Genomic DNA, 17,816 nt, shown 5'->3' with positions numbered 1-17,816 from the left:
TGAGTAAGCTCTAGGAGCTGGTGATGGACAGGGAAGACTGGCGTGCTGCAGTCCATGGGATTGCAAAGAGACGGACACAACTGAGTGACTGAACTGAATTCCTATCTCCCACAAGAGTGTTCCAATAACAGAAACCCCTTATCCATTTTTATATCTTGCCTCCTACAATGTGGGAGACCCAGGTTCCATCTTTGTCTCTTGGAGAAGGAAATGGCAACCCACTCCAGTATTCTTGCCTGGAAACCCCATGGATGGAGGAGTCTGGTAGGCTACAGTCCATGGGGTCTCAAAGAGTTGGACACGACTGAGCAACTTCACTTTCTCTGTTATCCAGCATCAACAGAATCTAATTACAGCTAAATTCTCCTATAATGTGCTAGTTCACGCTGGCTGGGTTCTGTAACTCCCTTGGGGAATAACATTCTTCTTCTCTTATTTGGTCACAATAACCTGTGGTAAGTCATTTAGTACTGTCACACTAGCTATAGCATACAGGTTAATAGAGGGTATGAGGAAGATAGGGATTTTATTGCAATTTAATAGTCTCTGTATTAATTTTAAGGAAGGGAGTATGTTAATTTTTCTGATTTGTAGTCAGACGAATTATAGATTGCATCACTAGTTCCCCTAAGGGAGTGCACTAATTTTGAACAGGGAAGAGCAGCCTACTTCTACAAGCTCAGGCAGTTCATGAAAATCTGTACAGCCTAATATTCTATGAATGACAACTTAGCTTACCAAACCTGGTTTGGAATAGAGTTGTGTATTCTTTGGTGCTTGATTACTCTTGCAATTAAGTTCCAGGGCTGGTCTTCAGTTACTCTTCATTTCTCTCATTGCAGATTAGAGCTTCTTCATATTGGGTTGGCCAAAAAGTTAATTTCTGTTTTCCATGACATCTTATGGAAAATCTAAATAAACTTTTTGGTCAATCCATTATACTACCAAGGAGGTTTTCCAGTTTTTACAGTTGGCTTTTAATGGCTTTTATCCATTTCAGTTTTAGCTATCTTCACCAAGAACACTGATAGTGTCACCACTAAATTCTATTGTACCAAATAAAGCAATCCTTTCCAACAGCATAAAATGCCAGCAAACCAGGATAAAAGGCTTTATGTTTGCAAGGCTACCTTGTAACAGTGGTCCTTTGTTTGGCCCCTGCCATCAACAGTGGGGCACTCACCACAGGCTGGTCAGTAGGTCATTCAACTCTTAAATGCCATTCCAGTATCTGCTTTGGGGGCCATTTCTTGTGGCAAATACCATGGGTTCAGTTTTCTGTGATACAGACACTGAAACAGAGATTTACATTCAGGAGTTGTATTAGGGTGATTTGATAGATGGAAAGAAAGAAATCATGTCTGGGTAGGAAATTGAGAGTAACACAGTTTCAGTGAGAGTATCAGATGAATCTAGAGGCCTTCTAAAGCTGGGCTGAACAAACAATGTTGTTCTGAATTAAGTCATCAATTTGCCACATTGATCCAATAATGGATAAGGGTAAACCAAACAGTGAGTGTGACCTTGCATGAGTTTGTTCCCTTCAGCCAGGTTATCTCACAGGGGATGCTGAAAGTTAAAGGCTTTCTGCCAGCAGTAAATCCCAAAGCTGTGGAATAAATCCTTTATACCTAGAGAAGAATCTGGGTAGCTGCAGCATTGTAATGTAAAAATATATTCAGACTTTTAATATAATAGAAGATTAATTATAAATAGAAACTATACACTGAGAAACATTTCATAGGAATGTTAAGTATTAGATTCAGTGCAGTTCAGTTCAGTCGCTCATTCGTGTCCAACTCTTTGCAACCCCATGAACCACAGCATGCCAGGCCTCTCTGTCCATCACCAACTCCCTGAGTCCACCCAAACCCATGTCCATTGTGTTGGTGATGCCACCCAACGATCTCATCCTCTGTTGTACCCTTCTCCTCCTTCCCTCAATCTTTCCCAGCATCAGGGTCTTTTCAAAGGAGTCAGCTCTTCGCATCAGGTGGCCAAAGTATTGGAGTTTCAGCTTCAACATCAGGTCCCTCCATTGAACAACCAGGACTGATCTTTAGGATGGTACTTATATGCACAGTACATCATGACAAATGCTGGACTGGAAGAAACACAAGCTGGAATCAAGATTGCCGGGAGAAATATCAATAACCTCAGATATGCAGATGACACCACCCTTATGGCAGAAAGTGAAGAGGAACTAAAAAGCTCCTTGATCAAAGTGAAAGAGGAGAGTGAAAAAGTTGGCTTAAAGCTCAACATTCAGAAAACGAAGATCATGGCATCTGGTCCCATCACTTCATGGGAAATAGATGGGGAAATAGTGGAAACAGTGTCAGACTTTATTTTGGGGGGCTCCAAAATCACTGCAGATGGTAATTGCAGCCCTGAAATTAAAAGATGCTTACTCCTTGGAAGAAAAGTTATGGCCAAACTAGATAGCATATTCAAAAGCAGAGACATTATTTTCCTGACTAACGTCCGTCTAGTCAAGGCTATGGTTTTTCCAGTAGTCATGCATGGATGTGAGAGTTGGACTGTGAAGGCTGAGCGCCAAAGAATTGATGCTTTTGAACTGTGGTGTTGGAGGAGACTCTTGAGAGTCCCTTGGACTGCAAGGAGATCCAACCTGTCCATTCTGAAGGAGATCAACCCTGGGATTTCTTTGGAAAGAATGATGCTAATGCTGAAACTCTGGTACTTTGGCCACCTCATGTGAAGCGTTGACTCATTGGAAAAGACTTTGATGCTGGGAGGGATTAGGGGCAGAAGAAGAAGGGGATGACAGAGGATGAAATGGCTGGATGGCATCACGGACTCAATGGATGTGAGTCTGAGTGAACTCCAGGAGTTGGTGATAGACAGGGCGGCCTGGCATGCTGCGATTCATGAGGTTGCAAAGAGTCGGACACGAATGAGTGACTGAACTGAACTGAACTGAATATCTAAACTTACATATCACTATAATAATAGCAGCTAACACACTGAAGAAAATACCTAGATACATATATTTCTTTGTATCATAAGACACATTGGTTATCTAATCTACAAGCCACATCTGGAAGAAATGTGTATTTGTGGACCCTGTTCATTCCACTACCTCCAGGGATTGAACAGACATAAACTGGCTTTAACCCAAATTACCTTGTGTTCACATTCTGCTTCTGAAAGTCAGTTAACATGGATAGATTCCTTAATCATCTTTCACTTGATAAATACATGAATGTTACACAAAAGTGTTTGCATAAATGTCACCAAGAGAATCTGTTCTACTAAATGGCATATATATATATATCCTTATCTTGAAATAAGCAGTGCATTAAATTTGCACATTGCCTAATATATTTTCACTTTGATAGTTCAACAATCCTTACAGTTTTGAAAACAGCATATTGACATTTCATTAAGACTTTAGAATCTAGATAGAAGAGATTAGTTGATCTGTTATCCAATTAAGTCTTGTTATGAATACACAGTAATTTTATAATTCACATTTACTTTTACAAATGTCACAGGTCAAAGTTCAAATCGATATCATTATGAATTTATTATACAAAATATTTCTTGAAAAATTTTAAAGGCAAAAAGTAACTGAAATAAAGGACAATATGCTAAGTATAATGAGAGTTGTAAATAACAATCCTGATTACTAAGCAGAAATAATTTGTGTGGTATTTCTGAATATGAGACTTCCTTGGTGGCTCAGATGGTAAGGCATCTGTCTACAATGCAGGAGTCCTGGGTTCGATCCCTGGGTTGGGAAGATTCCATGGAGAAGGAAATGGCAACCCGCTCCAGTACTCTTGCCTGGAAAATCCCATGGACGGAGGAGCCCAGTGCAGGCTACTATCCATGGGGTCCCAAAGAGTCAGACATGACTGAGAAACTTCACTTTCTGAATATTAACTATTCTGATATACACTGTAATCCTCTTATGAGAGATTTTCGTACTTTTCTGATACAAATGACACACTTATGAAATTCCCTCTGGATCATTACTAATTTAACAGAAAGAGAGTTTTGAGGTATTTAATAATCTCAACCAAAATATATATTTTTTGACACTAAAGGAAAATAAGAAGAGGCAAGCAATTGTTATAATACATTAGCAGTATTAAAATATAATGTGAATCTCAGTAGGCAATACTGCTAAACTATTATGATAAACAAAATAATGTTTATATATTCTTTAATTTTAAAACTTAAGGAATTGATTATTGTGGTGACATCCTGTAATTTTACTGCAACATAGCTGTAGACATGGTCAGAAAATGATAAGGATTTTTTTGAGTCAAAAGTTTATGACATTTGAAACTGTGTCTCATTTGAATAATTTGTAAAATAGGTTTCTATAAATATATGAAGATTTCATATGATATATAGTTGCAGGGAATTTATAAGTATATAATAAATAAATGACTGTATTTGAAATATGAAACATTACTGACATTGTACTCTACTTTTTAAAAGGAAATAATGCCTGTTTTCCAAGTCCAAATTATAACCCCTTCACATGGATGTTTTTCCTGGTTTCATGTCCTAATTACACCTATGAGGTATGTTATATATGCATGTGTATAACTGAACTTTATTTGATAATATGTCAACTACATATGTTTATGTACTTACATGTATTATAGATCATGCCTGATATATATTTATGTTTAGTCTGTAGATACAGGCATAGACAGAAATATAGATTATGATACAGATTTCAATTGAAGTTATAGGCATAGAAAATTAGAATATTTCACTTACAATTTTTCCTGCAGAATAAATAGTATTTGTGGATATATCTATCTATATTTACAGAAAATTTTATGAAGAGCACATTAAATGTCTTAAGAAGCCTCTGAATTTGATAAAAAAATTTGGAATAATATCTTTCATTTTCTTAGGAAAATGATACTGTTTTATGAGTTTTTAAATCACTATCATACTTAACAATGAAATGATAAGTTTGGGAAATATATTTTTACTTAAAATTTTCCACTGTTTTAAGCTTTTAAAATACCTAATCAATGCCTATTTAATTGTTCACAAGTGAACAAATTTCTAGATTGACTATTAATATTTGTCAATTTATGTTTTAATCTAACAGATTGGATCATGGATTAGTTTCACAATCATGACTCAAACATTGCCAGGTAAGACCTAGGTTTACTAATGATTGAAGTAGATACACCTTTAGGAGAAGTGGTTTCTGAGAACAAATTGCTGTAGTACTGAAATTAGGCATGTTTGCAATGGGATTTTTTTGCCTTTATTTTTATTTTGGATTTTTTATCAGTATAAAACTATATTGAAACATTGTTTGCGATGCATGTCTGTATAATTGTGATTGCATGCTTGTGCCTAGTCACTCAGTGTGTGTGACTCTTTTGTCACCCTATGCACTGTAGCCCGCCAGGCTCCTCTGTCCATAGGATTCTCCAGGCAAGAATACCGGAGTGGGTTGTCATTTCCTCCTCCAAGGGATCATCCCAACCCAGCTCTCCCACACTGTAGGCTGATTCTTTACTGACTGAGCCACCAGGGAGACCGAACTGTGGTTAATCCAAACTAGAAAATGTAGTCCAAACATATTTATTAAGAGACAAGTTTTTGTTAAAAAGAAGTGGTAATAACACACTTCACTTTAAACTCTCTCATGTATGCACACAGACTTGTACATACTGTGTCTTCAAGTGTTCACAACCATCTGTGAAGGGAAGGCTGGGGGCATGAATGTGTCACCTTGAATGCTGGTCATTTTAACACACAAAGAAGTTAAATTGTAATAAACTCATTTTATTAGAAGGGATATATATTATTTCAATTTCATTCATTCTTGTCACACTGTACAAAAATGTGGATTAGAATTTATGTGATTTGTCTTATATGTATATATGTGTGTAGAAGAAGTGTTTTATATACATATGAAAAACTATTATTGAAAAATTCAAATGTATTTTAAGAATTTCTTCTTTGGAAATATTATGTGGCATTGGGGTGTAAAAAATGTAGAATTATGTCAATTTCTATATTTTTATGCTTATTCAACCATGCAGTATTGATAGGATGTATATGATGCTAGGTAATATAAATAAGGAAAAATTGATAGAGAACTATATGACACTTGGGAAATATTTTAAGAGCTATTATTTTTCAAGCATAACTTGTTATGTCCATAATAAAAGTAAAAAAGAAACAATATTTTTTTTTCTTCTAGTTGGGATTTTTACACTTCTGATGAGTATCCAGATGTCTCTGTGGGCACAAAAGAAACATAAGATTTATCTGAAGAAATTCAATTCTTATATGCATAGGAAATCAGCAATGATTCCATTCATACTGTAAGAAAAATAAGTGATCTTATCTTACGTACAGAAAAGCAGTATAATAACTCACTAAACGAAATTTGACAAAAGATAATTGTCTATTATGTTCCATAAATTCACAAACAATAGTATTTTTGCTTGAGTAAAAATACATAAGAACAAAATTTAGCTGAATTTAGAGTAATAAACTTGAGGAAAATGAAAAATTGAAATTATAGATACAGCTAATTGAAAATAGCATCCAGTATGTTTGCAAGGGACTGATACTTGAATGAGATGTTCTTACTTCATTAAATCTTTCATAATACTATTGGCTTAAGAAAATTTAAAATATTTGAATTCTATAAAGTGAATATTGCAATATTTCAAAAACTTGAATTTTACATATTATTTTGAGAGTGATTTTTTCTTTCTATTCAATATGTTATCGAGAAATTTCAGATGTCTTGAAACTATTATGTCAGTAGTTCAATTTTACCTATATTAAAAGTTAAATATTTGTAATTAGCCATGCATCTTGGTAATTCATAATATATATTGTATATCATTTTGGAAATACAACATTCAAAATATTTTCTAGACATTACTCATTAAACATTTGAATATACTATGCTGATATATATATATTTACATATAGATCATGTTTATATGTGAATATAGAAATAAATATATTTCAAATGGACAATAGGCGATGATGAGGAAAGTATGCATTAGAATGTTGAGATTAAGAGTGGAAAGATAAAGTGAAAGTGAAAGTGAAGTCGCTCAGTCATGTCCAACTCTTTGCGACCCATGGACTATAGGCCACCAAGCTCCTCCATCCATGGGATTCTCCAGGCAAGAATACTGGAGTGGGTTGCCATTTCCTTCTCCAGGGGATCTTCCTGACCCAGGGATCAAACCCAGGTCTCCCACATTGCAGGCAGATACTTTTAAGCTCTGCATTAAGAATGGAAAGATATTTTCCTTTATTTTCATGTTTTTAAATTTCTATGTCTTCTCAAATACATGTAGTGAGTGTAAGATTGTGCATGTAAATATGCAAATATACTTTGACAAAGAGATGAATTATATTTTAAAAATTAAATACATATTAGTTAAAAGCTTAAAGGAAAATTTTATTCATATTTAAATTGGGTCTTTTTACACTGGTTAATTTCTAGAGCCTTTCCAGTTATTGGGTATAAATGTATCTAAATAGATAGATAGGTAGACATACATATATCAAAATATCATTATTAAAGCTCTTAGATATTTAGATATTTGACAAAATATTCTTGGTAAAGGTAGGTCTAAATGCATTTTGTAGGTGTTTCTTATTAAGATATGTGACCAACTATTCAAGAAATAACAAAATCCTCTATTCAAAAGCTTTACTACTCCCAAGTGCACCTTATTAAAATATCTCAAAACAATATAACAGCATATTTTAATATTTGTTCAGCATAACAGCATGAAATCACACTTATTTGCAGTAATACTCTACTCCAGATATGCTGCTGTATTTCCAAATAGGTGAATACTTCCATCTTATAAATGCAACTATATCCTCAAATTCTAAAATTCTTGTGTGTATATTTTCAATAATTGTGATTTTTATGTCAATGTAAAGATTATGAAGATATTAGCAAGTGAAAAATTCTATGCTTTAAACAGAGAAAGACAAATAGGCCTCATCTCTATTTTGATGGACAGGGAGGCCTGGCGTGCTGCGATTCATGGGATCGCAAAGAGTCAGACACTACTGAGCGACTGAACTGAACTGAACTGAACTATGAATGTTGGAGCAGACTCCTGAGAGTCCCTTGGACTGCAAGGAGGTCAAAGCAGTCCATTCTAAAGGAGATGAGTCCTGGGTGTTCATTGGAAGGACTGATGTTGAAACTGAAACTCCAGTACTTTGGCCACCTGATGCAAAGAGCTGACTCATTTTAAAAGACCCTAATGCTGGGAAAGATTGAGGGCAGGAGGAAAAGGGGATGACAGAGGATGAGATGGTTGGATGGCATCACCGACTCAATGGACATGAGTTTGGGTAAACTCCGGGAGTTGGTGATGGACAGGGAGGCCTGGCGTGCTGTGGTTCATGGGATTGCAAATAGTTGGACACAACCGAGTGATTGAACTGAACTGAACATATAATGTCACCATCAAAGAATATGGGATTGGTTAAAAATAAGTTGCACGGTTTGAGAAAGGAACAATTTAGATGCTATCATCAGCCATATCAACTAGGAAACAGAGTTCCTATATGGCCACTTAACAGGGCAGTGTTAGCCACTTAGTTCAGTCTGACCCTTTAGGTGTAGCACTAATCACTAATTAAAATAGACAGAGGAACCACGGATAAAATTGCCAACATCCATTGGATCATTAAAAAAAAAAAAAAAAAACAAGATAATTCCAGAAAAAAATAAATCTACTTCTGCTTCATTTATTACTCTAAAGCCTTTGACTGTGTGGATCACAACACTGTGGACAAGTCTTAAAGAAATAGGAATACTAGACCAAATGAGAAATCTGCATTCAGGTCAAGTAGCAACTGCTAGAACCAGACTTGCAACAATGAACTGGTTTCAAATTGGGAAAGAAGTACGAGTACATTAAGGCTGTACATTGTCACCTTTCTTATTTAACTTATAGGCAGAGTACAGCATGGGAAATGCTAGGCTGGATGAAGGACAAGCTGGAATCATGATTGCTGGGAGAAATATCAATAACCTCAGATACGCAGATAACACCACAGTTACGGCATAAAGTGAAGAGAAACTAAAGAGCGTCTTGATGAGCATGAAAGAGCATATTGAAAAAGCTGGCATAAAACAAACCTTCACAAAACGAAGGTCATGGCATCAGGTCCCATCACTTCACGGCAGATAGATGGGGAAACAATGGAAACAGTGACAGACTTTATTTTGGGTGGGGTTCCAAAATCACTGAAGATGGTGACTGCAGCCATGAAGTTAAAAGATGCTTGCTCCTGGGAAGAAAAGCTATCAGTGACCTAAATAGCATATTGAAAAGCAGAGACATTACTTTGCCAACAAGGTCCATCTAGTCAGAGTTATGTTTTTTCCAGTAGTCATGTATGGTTATGAAAGTTGGACCATAAAGAAGGTTGAAAACCAAAGAATTGGTGCTTTTGAAGTGTAATGTTGGAGAAGACTCTTGAGAGTCCCTTGGACTGCAAAAAGATCCAACCAGTCCATCCTAAAGGAAATCAGTTCTGAATATTCATTGGATGGACTGAGGCTGAAGCTGAAGCTCCAATAATTTGGTCACCTGATGTGAGGAGCTGATGCATTGGAAATGACCGTGATGCTGGGAAATATTGAAGGCAGGATAAGGGGAGGACAGAGGATAAGATGGTTCGATGTCATCATCGACTCAGTGGACATGAGTTTGAGCAAATTCTAGGAGATAGTGAAGGACAGGGAAGCCTGGCGTGCTGCAGTCCATGGGTCACAGAGTTGGAGGAAACACAGTGACTGAACTGAACTGAATCATTCATTGGGATGCAGCTTGTTTATATTTACAAAAGAATGAGTGCAATTTCAGAGGCTCCACTTGGTTTTCCCCATGGCAATAGTTCTGGCCCTATAGCCCAAGAAATCAATTCACAATGAGGTTATGCAAATTACAAAGTGTGTATATTCCCTTCTTCATTCAGTGTTTGGGGAAATGGGCCCTATGAAGTATCGGACTATGATTGCTATTGCTGTAATTGCTAGTCACTAAATCTTGTTGATTCTGTGATCTACAGACTGTAGCTTGCTAGGCTCCTCTGTCATTGGGATGTCCAAGGCAAGTATGCTGGAGCAGGTAGCTATTCCCTTCTCCAAGTGATCTTCCTGACCCAGGGATCTAACTCATGTCTCCTGCATTGCAGGCAGATTCTTTACCATCTGAACCACCAGGGAAGCCCCGATATAACTTATGAGGATAAAGTACATTGTTAGTAGAATTAATTTAATTGAAAACATATATGAAGACAACTCCAATGCTTTGCCCACCGGATAGGAAGAACTGACTCATTTGAAAATACCCTGGTGCTGGGAAAGATTGAAGGCAGGAGGAAAAGGGGACAACAGAGGATGAAATGGTTGGATGGCATCACCGACTCAATGGACATGAGTTTGAGTAAGCCCCAGCAGTTGGTGATGGACAGGGAAGCCTGGCATGCAGAAGTCCATGGAGTCACAAATAGTCAGACACAACTAAGCGACTGAACTGAACTGGTAAAGATAATTTTGGTTCTTTTATTCCTTGGTCTACATGGATACATAGGCATGGCTACTACCTTAATCTGTATATTCCTGTTAAAAATTATCTACCGTGGTTGTACTAAATGTCCTGTTTCACATGAGCAGTTTTCTCTCAGGCCATTTCTCCATTATTTTACATTAGAATGCATTTACTCTCCATTTCTATCATTTTTGTGGAACATACCATTAATAATAAAATAAAAAAAGTTTAAAAACTTAAAATATACCATTGCTGTTTGATATATACAAATATACCATGAGTCTTTCTTCTGAGATAGATCTATGAACTAATGATTAATGTCCAATAATATTTTCATAAATGGAGTTATCCACTCATTTATTTGGTGTTTAGTAACTCTCTTCTATTAACACAAATCTATGTGAATCAACTTAAGGGATTTTCAGGAGGATAAAACAAGCCAAAGTAGACTGGAGTGAGTTTTTCAAATAAACCTGCCTCTCTTAATGTAGAATTTACTAGGGATTTCTCTGGCAGTCCAGTAAACTAAGAATCCATAATTCCACCTCAGGGTGTATGGATTTTATTACTGGTCAGGAAATCAAGATACCACATGCCACACAGTATGGCTTAAATGTAAAAAATAAAATTAAAAAAAAAGAATGCTAAAAAAGTCAAAGTAGGAATTATTATGTCTTTACTAATAAAGGCCCTATTCCAAGCAAATGCTGGAGATATTTTTAAACAGCAGTAAGCAGAATCACAATTCACAGATCTTAGCCTCTACCTCCAAATCATTTTATGTAACAATTAGAATGCCTGCAAGCTATAGCTTCTGTCTTCAATTTGAAGTATTAGAATGGTAGCTAATGTCTTTCACTGAAGTTTTATAATATAGGTATTCAAAATTTAATGAATTAAAGTTAGAATTTTCTGACAGATACTAGATTTGTTAATTACATACAATATTAAAAAGAAGCATCACAGTTAAATTTAGTCATTGATAGCTAATTTTTAAATAATTTCTGGAATAATACTTTTTCAACACAAAAGTAAAAAAATTGAAAGTGTTTTAAAAATGCCACATCTTCATCTTTTACACATTTCTTATAAAAAGTAGCTGAAGAGGGAGATAAATCAAAAGAAATACAAAAGAACTAAAGTTGAATCAGCTGCTACACTACTTCATATTATCACAACATTTTGCCTTTCTTGATCACCCTTTCATCATTTCTACCTCAAGTTGCTACTTTAAAGATATTTTTAATTTGTTTTCATATTTTTTAAATTTCTAAGTTTAAATAAAAAAAGACCCTTAGCACATTTTGCCTTTTAGCAAAATATTGTAGAAACATTATTCTCTAACTCATACACAGACAGACACAATAATTTTTAGCAATATCATTTCTTAAAAGATACAATACAAAATGGAAGCATAAAATCTTTTTAAATAGATTAAATATAGTCTTATTTTTCAAATGTGCATCCTCAATTTTACTTCTCTTTGAAAAATATTATGTTTAATATTGAAGGGTAATCAAATCACAAAATTCAACATTATAGTTGAATATCGTGCATACTGACTTTTACTCTTCTTCTAGTAATTAAACTTATTTTCTGGAAATTTTAAGGTCAATTTTGAGTAACTATCAATACATGTTAAATTTTAGCAGTTGATGTATTTCAATTATGATATCTGTGCTAATAAAATGACCTAAAAATCAATAATGAGGATTACTTCTATTTTTATTTTAATAATAATAAAAAAACGTTGTAGTTTCTCCTGGATATCAGAGGTGATTATAACAAATGTTACTTTATAAGTACAATTAAAGGCATTTATGCAGCTTTTGCATAATGATAATAATTAAAAACCATTTATTTTAAAGGCTGCTTAAAAGTTAATTTTCACCCAGGTGCATACTGAAACCTATAATTAGCTTTCCTTCAGAGGAGGTTTGATCATGGAAATGTACAAAATCATTTTTGGAGGCAGAAGTTCCTTGCTAAAATGGGATTTTGGTTTTCAACAGTAGTTTGATAAAAGTTTTAAAAATATGTAAGAAAAATATACTCAGAAATACTTTTTAAAATGAATGTATAAGCATAAAAAATTTATTTTCTTGGTGATATAGAAGTAATATTTTTATATTATTTGACTGAGAAATGACTGGTACCTAAAATTTTTACTTTTTACATTGAATATAAGATATGTTCACAACAATGACAAAGCATAATTTTCTGTATATCCTGTCATTCTACTAAACCTGGAAATAAATGTTATTTCTATAATGAATTCTTACTTACAATTCATTTTTCTACTTGCTATACATTCACCAAATGATTTATTTTCCAAAAGCTCTCTCATACTCCCTGGCAGGATTTCTAAGTGTATGGAATTGTTATATTTTACCTAATCATCTCTTGGTTAATTCAATAAAAAGTACAATAGGATATATAATACTGATGAGTATTTTTTAATCCAAGTACTGTTACATTAAAAATAAATTTATGGAAAAAGAGTAAATAATTTATGAATTATTATTGTTAAATATTATACATTGGCTAAGGTTTTTAACCTGTTTAGATATGTGGTTTCTTTTTATAAAATGAGATGTTTGAGGTAAGCAACCTATAATATCCTTTCGCTTATAGGGAATGGTCATAGAGTCAAGTAATTTTCAATTATTATTACTTCTAAAATTATATAACATCTTTGTTTGATTTATATTATTGGTTTTTTAGTTTTTATACAACATACTGTCAAGTAATTTGTTAAAATAATTATTGGTATTTGGTTTCTGAGAAAATAGTTCTGAGCCCTTCTGAATAAAGTAAACAGGGTTTCTGGTTTCTTGGAACTTCATTTAAGAGAGAAAATGAGAACATAATAATCAAGTGAGTAGCAAAGTAAATTTAGACTGTGATCATGTTATAAGGAAATGAATTATATGCTATGACAGAGTAAAGACTAATATGAGGGGCAGGATGAGACATACGGTGAGACCATGAATTTCCTCTCTAACTGGGTGATCTTTCAGCTGTCACTTATAGAGTATTTTAACCAGGTGAAGTATTGCTGGAAGAATGTCTGAGACAAATAAAACAGATTTATATAAGGCACTGATACAGGAAAACCTTGGTGTGTTTGAGGATCAACAAATCACCCACTATAGTTAGAATATACTGAGTAAACTGTCCTGGGTTTGGAGAGATATTGAGAGGACATGCATAACTCTTAGACCAGTCTGGATCTAACATTACTTTGATGTATTATTTTAGAATATTCAAATTTGTCAGAGAAGATAAGAAAATGAGGAGTTGGCACATTAAAATTTGCATCAAGATAATTTTAAAGAGGACAGTATAGTATATATATATTAATTCTAACTAAGAAAAAAAATATATGCTGGGTAACAAGCATTGCAATGGAATCTTTTAGAAATATGCTTTTAGATATGCTTTTAGAAGTGTGATATTCTGTATCTCTTCTGGAAAATTGTTATCGGTAAAAGAAATGACATAGGAATACATTTAGAAGAATCTAGTAACATTTAATCTGTTTTCAGATTATTCCAGAAAAAGAATGCTCCAGCATCCCAGAGGCCCCCTCCCTGCAACCCATTCTGCTATCTTGTAGTTACCACTGACCTCTCAAAAAGAAAAGTGAGCATGACTTCTAAAAATATAGACTAACTGTACAATTGCTGTGATTTATTCGTTTTTTTTTCATTCAAAACATGCAAGATTAATAAACATTATCATATGTAGCTTTGCACAAACTCTTCTAGTTGTTTATTTGACATCCTCATCCCTTTCAACATTTGCATCAGAACTCAATCACACTGGTACCCTGATCCCAACCTTTAGAACTGAGAGAAATATTTCTCCCCCTAAGGTACTCAGTCTATGGTATGCTGTAATAGTAGCCCAAAATAATGAAGATGCTGAGCTCATTTCCCAGCCATATTACATATAGTTATCCCTTTCACTAATAAATGAGAATAGATTAAAACATGATTTATTTTATCTCAGTTTGAGATTCTCTTTTTTGATGATAGGTCATAGTGACCTGCACTCTAGCTAGGATGAAAAGACAAAAATGATGTGCAATATTGCTTATATTAAAAAGAAATATAGTAACCTCTCTCTACTTGGCAAAACTTTTCCAGCTCCAACATCTATATTCTTACTTCCAAAAGTATCTATTCAGTGCACATCTGCATTTACTACTTATTTCCATTCACCCAATTAGCATCTCCTTGTTTAATAGTAATATTCAGGGTTTTCAAATTTCACAAGAATAATTATTGCTTCCTCTTGGGGCTTTGCCATCTTTGTCTATTCAAAAGCACAGAGTTGTACCTACCCACTTGAGTAAGGCATGTCTTCTTATTCTTCCATTTCCTATAAAAATGTAATATAGCCACAACTTTATCCATAATTTATTTTTCTGGCAGGCACAGGAAACTTATAAGTATAATTTATAGATAATAAAATATTCCTTTGTGAAACATATCTCTGTAATTTATAGACACATATTTCAAAAAGAAAAACAAATCTATGTATTAACATGTAACAAAATCAAAACAATGAGAACAGCTAACATTTACTGACCATCAGGAACTACATATTTTCATTTACTAAGTTTCAAATATTCATAGTATTGTTGAAGACACTAGATTTTAAGAGGGTCTATATCAGTGGCTTACAAACGTGGTGCTTTTGTCCCCCAGAAAATGTTTTATGATATTTAAGGTATTTTTGATTGCTATGACTGGGAGGTTACTACTGTAAACAACAGAAAAGAATCCTGAAGTGCTGCTAAGCATCCTTCAATACACATGATACACCTCCTCCAACAGCCCTCAATATGAACAATAAAGTATTCCTTGGTTGAAAATGGCAATAGTGCTGTCACTGAGAATCTCGGCTATATAGGATTGTTAAACTGTCCACAATAACAGTCAGTTATTAGTAGAGCTGAAATAGGATTGTCGTTGTTCAGTCATTAAATCGTGTCTGACTCTCTGCAACCCCATGAAATTTAGCATGTCAGGCTTCCCTGTCCTTTGCTGGTGCCAGGACAGGTGGGAGCCCCAGGAAAGAACCATGATTCTGAATGCACAATGTTTAAAACAGTGAATCAGCCAGACCAAAACCTCTCCCTAGAGAGAAGCACAGCATCAAGCAGTGGGACCACAAGAGGAGCATGGAAAAGAAGAAAAACTTTCAAATATATTCTTGTGATAGACTGAGCCAAACCTGCCTGTGAGTGTTTGAGGGTCTCCTGTGGAGATGTGGGTCATCAGTGGCCTGCCATGGGGACAGGGGCACTGGCCGTAGTAGTCCTGGGAGGCACGTGTTGGTATAAGACCTCTTCTTGGAGATCTCCAGGAGCCCTGCCATAGAGCCTGTAGACCCCAAAACTGGGCTGCCTCAGGACAAACAACTAACAGGGAGGGAGCACAGCCCCACTCATCAGCAGACAATGAAATTAAAGAAATATGGATAATAATTTGGAAATTATAAACTAGCAAACTGGTCCAAATTGTCCTGAAATTAATTATAGGGTATATGAGAAAAATATAAAACATAATCATTATAGACTTTAAAACAATCTTCTATCATTACTTAATGATCATGAAAAAGCAAGAACAAAAACATGGAATTGTATTTAGGATTCAAGAGGTGAAAGCTGTCAATATCCACAAAATTTTCATTTGGAAAATCCCCCAAACTATGTAATCCGTAAGCATCAGCAATAGGCACAACAGTGCATTTGGTGATTTTCTATATTGATACCAACTGTGCAGTTTCACTTTGGCTTCTCACTTCATGAACGAAAAGTTATGTTACATATCTAGACCTGTTATTAGAGGACTTTCCAGTTTTAATAGATTATCCTGCTAAACTGATTTTTTTTTTTCTTTTTGTGCTGGTGATTGAAAACCCAGTACCTGAAGTCATCCCACAACCACAGAAGATCTTGATTACAGTAAAACCTTCTCATTTCTGCACACTGCCAGCCCTTGGATCAACTGGAACATTTCTACATTTTCCACCAGTATATCTGTGTTGGTCCAGAAGATATGTTTATTGATTCATCTGTGCACCTTTAACATTTGAAACATATAATTGTCATAAATAAAGTAACCTCATTACTATCTAACAAATTTCATCAAGAGAAAAATTGAAAGCAAATTATTCATCTAGCTATTTTGCTATTTAACCAATTTTGGCTTAAAAAGCTGTTTCCCTGGTTAATTCTCCACACCTGTGATCAGTTAGAGAAGAATAGGTACACATATACTTTTAAACTTTGAAGCACTGACTATAACTACTTGTCATTATTTATTAAGCACTTACAACTTAATTAACATGTGGATTTAAGTTTATAATAAATGTAAGACTGGTTCCAAATAGGAAGAATTTGTTGAATTTATACAACTGTTCTGCACGAACTACAGTAAATGGTGATGGACAAGGGAGGCCTGATGTGCTGCGATTCATGGGGTCGCAAAGAGTTGGACACGACTGAGCGACTGAACTGAACTGATGCCCCTAATAATAAACTATCATATAACATGAAGCATATAGTTACAGAATTCGAGATACAGATACAAAACTTTAAAGATTTCATTATCAGATTTTATAATGAGTAGAATGACTGGAATGGATGAATTTAACTCAGACGACCATTTATATCTACTACTGAGGGCAGGAATTCCTCAGAAGAAATGGAGTAGCAATCATGGTCAACAAAAGAGTCTGAAATACAGTACTTGGATACAGTCTCAAACAACAGAATGATCTCTATTCATTTCCAAGGCAAACCATTCAATATCACAGTAATACAAGTTTATGCCCCAACCAGTAACACTTAAGAAGCTGAAGTTGAATGGTACAATGAAGACCTATAAGGCATTTTAGAACTAACACCCAAAGAAGATTTCCTTTTCATTAAAGGGAACTGGAATGCAAAAGTAGGAAGTCAAGAAACACCTGGAGTAACAGGCAAATGTGGCCTTGGAATACGGAATGAAGCAGGCCAAAGATTAATAAAGTTTTGCCAAGAAAATGCACTGGTCATAGCAAACACCTTCTTCCAACAACACAAGAGAAGACCCTACACATGGACATCACCAGATGGTCAACACCGAAGTCAGATTGATTATATTCTTTGCAGCCAAAGATAGAGAAGCTCTATACAGTCAACAAAAACAAAACCGGGAGTTGACTGTGGCTCAGATCATGAATACCTTACTG

General features: G+C 34.9%; 1 protein-coding gene across 1 annotated transcript in view; it reads left to right on the top strand.

Annotated features, from left to right (window-relative positions):
- The window catches only part of TECRL (trans-2,3-enoyl-CoA reductase-like), a 146,436-nt gene extending 139,607 nt beyond the window's left edge, over positions 1 to 6,829 (top strand). The window contains exons 10-12 of the mRNA XM_005681648.2: positions 4,474 to 4,559; positions 5,105 to 5,150; positions 6,215 to 6,829. Of these exons, the coding sequence (XP_005681705.2) occupies positions 4,474 to 4,559; positions 5,105 to 5,150; positions 6,215 to 6,342 (260 nt within the window). The 3' untranslated portion in view covers positions 6,343 to 6,829. The remainder of the gene's footprint in view (positions 1 to 4,473; positions 4,560 to 5,104; positions 5,151 to 6,214) is intronic.

The sequence above is a fragment of the Capra hircus genome, chromosome 6, assembly GCF_001704415.2.
Source record: "Capra hircus breed San Clemente chromosome 6, ASM170441v1, whole genome shotgun sequence".
Taxonomy (NCBI): Eukaryota; Metazoa; Chordata; class Mammalia; order Artiodactyla; family Bovidae; genus Capra; species Capra hircus.
The sequence above is the reverse complement of the archived record's forward strand: the minus strand, read 5'-3'. Positions and strand labels throughout refer to the sequence as shown.